We start from the raw sequence: 4,512 nt of genomic DNA on the forward strand, positions 1-4,512 counted from the left end.
GTACGGTCAAGACATTCATTACCAGTTATGGTTCTTCTACCAGTCTTTAGAATAACGCAAGGGTACAGTCAAGACATTCATTACCAGTTATGGTTCTTCTACCAGTCTTTAGAATAACGCAAGGGTACAGTCAAGACATTCATTACCAGTTATGTTTCTTCTACCAGACCTTAGAATAACACAAGGGTACAGTTAAGACATTCATTACCAATTATGGTACTTCTACCAGTTCTTTAGAATAACACAGTGTACGGTAAAGACAATCATTACCAGTTATGTTTCTTCTACCAGACCTTAGAATAACACAGGGTACGGTCAAGACAATCATTACCAGTTATGGTTCTTCTACCACACCTTAGAATAACACAGGGTACCGTCAAGACAATCATTACTAATTCTTTAGAATAACACAAGGGTACAGTCAAGACATTCATTACCAGTTCTTTAGAATAACACAATGGTACAGTCAAGACAAACATTATCAGTGATTTCAAGTTTTCAGTACCAGTAAAATCATACATTTAAGAATTTCAACAAATGGTATATATTGAAAGATAATAATAATGGAAATACAAGTTGCCTCGTTTTTTATATATGATGAGTAATAATAATAATAATAACAATTAAATATGAAGTGGAGTCAGATGAGATGCATTGTATAAGAAGAAATTCTACCATTTTGGGCTCTTCATCTTCAATTTCTCCCTTTGACCTTTGTTTACTTCTTGTTGTACCTACTGAAGCTGTTACTGCTATTTAGGATAGAAGGTTTTAAAAAATGAGAAACAATCATTGTTTTCAAAATACGATATAAACATTGCCAAAACTAAATCCAAAATTTAATCTTCTGACCATGTTTGCAAGTTAATCAGATCCTAAGTAAAACCAGTAAACAACTGTAACTGTCTTAATAGAGAAATCTAAAGAATATTTTAAAAGATGGATATAGAATCATTTCATACCTATGACCAGAATAGTTATTGTTTTCCACATCCTATTGTGTTACTTAAATCTTGCGTGAAACAGTGCTGAAAAGAAAAAAGAGAAGGGAAAAGATTTACTATAATAATTGACACGTGCAACAAAAGAGGAGATAAATATTTGTAAGAATTCACACATGAAACAATGTTTGAAAAACAGAAGAGACAAGTTTGTTGTAAGAAATCAAAGCATGCAACAAAGAAATAAAAAGTTGAAAATGATACTTTGGTCAGCTTAAGAGATTCAAGTAAAAGAAGATAAGAATAATATCAAACGTACATTCTTCATCGAAATACGAAAGGTAAAATATGAAACTAATACATGTATTATAGATCGGAACAAGAAAGGGCGGGAGGCCTACATATAACGTTCTTAAGTGTAAAACCGAGGGTTTGCGTCCTATTGCCACACAAAAAATAATATCAACAACACAAACTGTACTTTACACACTTTCAGCCCATAGATAAGTTATACGGAAAAGGTAAATTCCCACTATTCGATCAGTGTAGTCCAAAATTTGATGGTTGACTATTTTGACTAACTGCATTCATGGTAGTGTTACGTCTCTGTTCGTCAGTTAATTTTCCGTAAATTCGTTCCGACGAAACTTTAGCGACACAAGTCCTTTCTTAAATAAAACTGGTTTATTCTTTCCGAATACAACTTTACGATACACTTAATTTCAACAGTCGCTCTATAACAAACACTATAATTCACGTCTCACGTGGCCAACAATATTTTGTCCGCATACATTCAATTACTCATTACACTGTTGTCCCATCACGTTGTGAACGTCTTATATATATACAAGACTAACACATATCTAGTAACTGCCAGGGCATTCTTGAAGGAACAGGATATTTCTCGAAACAGGTGGCGTGATACTAGTCACGTGACCTCGCTGACGCAACAGTAGGTATCAGTACAAAAATTGTTAACGGCTATCCCAGATAGCCTTTAAATAGCTGTGCGCGAATAAGAATAACCGAAACAATCCAAAGAGAAACAGGATAAAAAAATCTTACCAAATATGATAAAAAGGTGTAAAAAAAAGCGGAGGTCAGGTGACCCTGGTAACACGTGATAAGTGTCTAGAAGGTTCATGAAGAGGCGAGTGCATTCTAGACGCCCTCTAATATTGTATATATAAGCGCGGCAAATAAAGTGAGATAATTAATTGGATAGCAGACGGAGAGAGATAGGGAGACAGATAATCCATCAAGTCGTAAGTAAAGTGGGTGAATCGTTGTGAATCATAGCGTGTGTTGAAGTGAAAGTGACTGTGGAAATTAAGTGTATCGCAAAGTTGTATTGAGAAAAAATAAACTAGTTTTATTTAAGAAAGGAAATTAGCAAACGAACAGAGAGACGTAAGAGTATCAAACGGTTAATGTACATTTAAACAAAATAAAAAGTGTACCAAGCGGGTATTGTACATTTAAACAAAATAATAACGATCATTCCAGAACCAACAATAATCAAAAAGGCAATAAACGGTCTTTGTAGATCTGAAAAAAGTATTGTGAAAACATATTTCTTTTTATATAAAGGTATTATTTCCTGTCATTCAACATATTAATCAGATTTACTAGTCGACCACGTGACTAAAAACAAAAAATGGCTACATCATGATTACGGGCCTACGTGTTTCGTTGTACACCTTATAATTAGACTAGTTACGTTTGCAGTTGGTTTCCAAAATGAAAAATAAAGCTTTTGAATGGTCACTTCATGTCATAGTATTATGAAATATATAACTGTTACGTATTAAACCTTAGGCTAAATCGACGTTGTATCATTTCGGTTTAATAATAATGATAAAATTAATATCAAAAGATCTTAGTGCTAGATCCTAACTTAAACCTTATATTCAGTCATTTTAATACTTGAAATATTCGACTTTAAAACATCAAAATTTGTTAATTTTCTCTAATTGTCGTTTACTTAAAATGTCGTTTATACACCAATGTGCACAAAGAATTATGTATATTCAGAATATTTTACTGATTGCTTGACTTACCCTATATGTACTGGACACTTAGAGCACTATATGACGATTCAGTTCGCCGTTACCAGAACAGTTGTACTTTCACCAATACAAGGTTTTCTTTGGAAATACTATGTCTATCTCAATAGTCTAAGACGCCTCCGCCCAACTCTTTTAAATCCGAAGATGGGTGTGGCCTATCGCTATCTGACTACCCCCATCAGAGAGAAATAATTGGCTATCCTTACAGTAGGAAACTCTGGGTGTATCTTTTATATTAATCCTGATTGTCCCACGTAAATCTTCTATTCCACATCCGGTGAAGTTGAACATTAAAGACAAACAGAGAATAATTTTGTCAAACACTTCGGAGTTAATAAGAGAAAATATGTTTTAAAATTTAACTACAATTTGAAGTTAAGGCAAAACATAAATGAATTGAATCACATGTTAAGTAAAGCAAAGAAATACTTGTGGTCTCGACAATGCTCGAACCAGAGGCCTTTGGTCACAAGAAATAATATGAAATTCAGCTCACATTTTCTTTTATTGTATCTTCCTTATTATTTCTTAGAGAGAGAGAGAGAGTCTTATTTGATAAAATATTCTTGGAACTTTGCCATGTAAGTTATAACTTAGTAAGTTATCTGTAGGGAAAATTATCTTTACGGCGTTATCTTCCCAAAGTTATAAAATATGGTACATTGGTCAAATTCTGTGTTAGATCGTTCTACTTTAGTAAAACTTGTCTAGAATAATTGCAAAGTCAGAACCAGAAACTTAGAATATTACTAAATCGAGGATTATAAATTTGGAATGAAACTAACTGAAGTTATGAATATAAAGAAGCATCGCGTGTTATTGAACCGACACTGCAATTTTGTTCGTAGGCATACCTGTCTTAAACTAGGTGGTTATGTCGTCTGGTGACAAACACTTTCGATCCACTAAACCTGTACTAATACTTTGTCGAGTTAGCCTATTTCTTGTTGGGACTAAATTTTAGATAAATCTGCTTCTACAGGCTAAACATTTTCCCAGATTTGTTTTCGTATTTTTTCTTTAGATTTTGACGAATCCTGGTTTTTACCGCAAAACACCACTTCTGATGTAATATAATTTCTCATATTTGTTAATTTTCCACAACTTTAAAGGTCTAGGTCTTTTTTCCCTAAATACATATGGGTTTAAACAAACTTGCAATAACTCAGGGATATGTGTTAGTTGTCAGTAAATCTGTATTTTTTCAGAACTGGATTCTTCAGTTTTTGTGGTTTGAATATGTATTTGTAAGATAGGGATCAACAAAGATTATAATTAGTAACAACTATGGATTATATTGCTGTGACTCTTCACGTAGATAGGGATCAACAAAGATTATATGTATTGACAATTCTAGATTATATTACTGTGGATCTTCACATAGATAGGGATCAGCAAAGATTATATGTACTGATAACTCTGGATTATATTGCTGTGGATCTTCACGTAGATAGCGATCAGCAAGGATTATATGTATTGACAACTCTGGATTATATTACTGT

At 33.2% G+C, this 4,512-nt stretch overlaps 1 protein-coding gene across 4 annotated transcripts in view; it reads right to left on the reverse strand.

Annotated features, from left to right (window-relative positions):
- LOC106468645 (RNA-binding motif protein, X-linked-like-3) overlaps positions 1 to 3,392 on the reverse strand; it is a 15,081-nt gene extending 11,689 nt beyond the window's left edge. For 3 of the 4 annotated variants that reach the window (XM_022397000.1, XM_022396999.1, XM_013929076.2), the window contains exons 1-3: positions 3,002 to 3,391; positions 963 to 1,028; positions 676 to 752 (exon numbers count right to left, since the gene is read on the reverse strand). In XM_022397000.1, the coding sequence (XP_022252708.1) occupies positions 676 to 752; positions 963 to 993 (108 nt within the window). In that variant the 5' untranslated portion in view covers positions 994 to 1,028; positions 3,002 to 3,391. Of the gene's footprint in view, positions 1 to 675; positions 753 to 962; positions 1,029 to 3,001 lie in introns of all 4 variants that reach the window. The other variant, XM_022397001.1, reaches the window with a different exon arrangement.
- Positions 3,393 to 4,512: the final 1,120 nt, after the last annotated feature.

This window comes from Limulus polyphemus, unplaced genomic scaffold (assembly GCF_000517525.1).
Source record: "Limulus polyphemus unplaced genomic scaffold, Limulus_polyphemus-2.1.2 Scaffold3096, whole genome shotgun sequence".
NCBI classification, from domain to species: domain Eukaryota; kingdom Metazoa; phylum Arthropoda; class Merostomata; order Xiphosura; family Limulidae; genus Limulus; species Limulus polyphemus.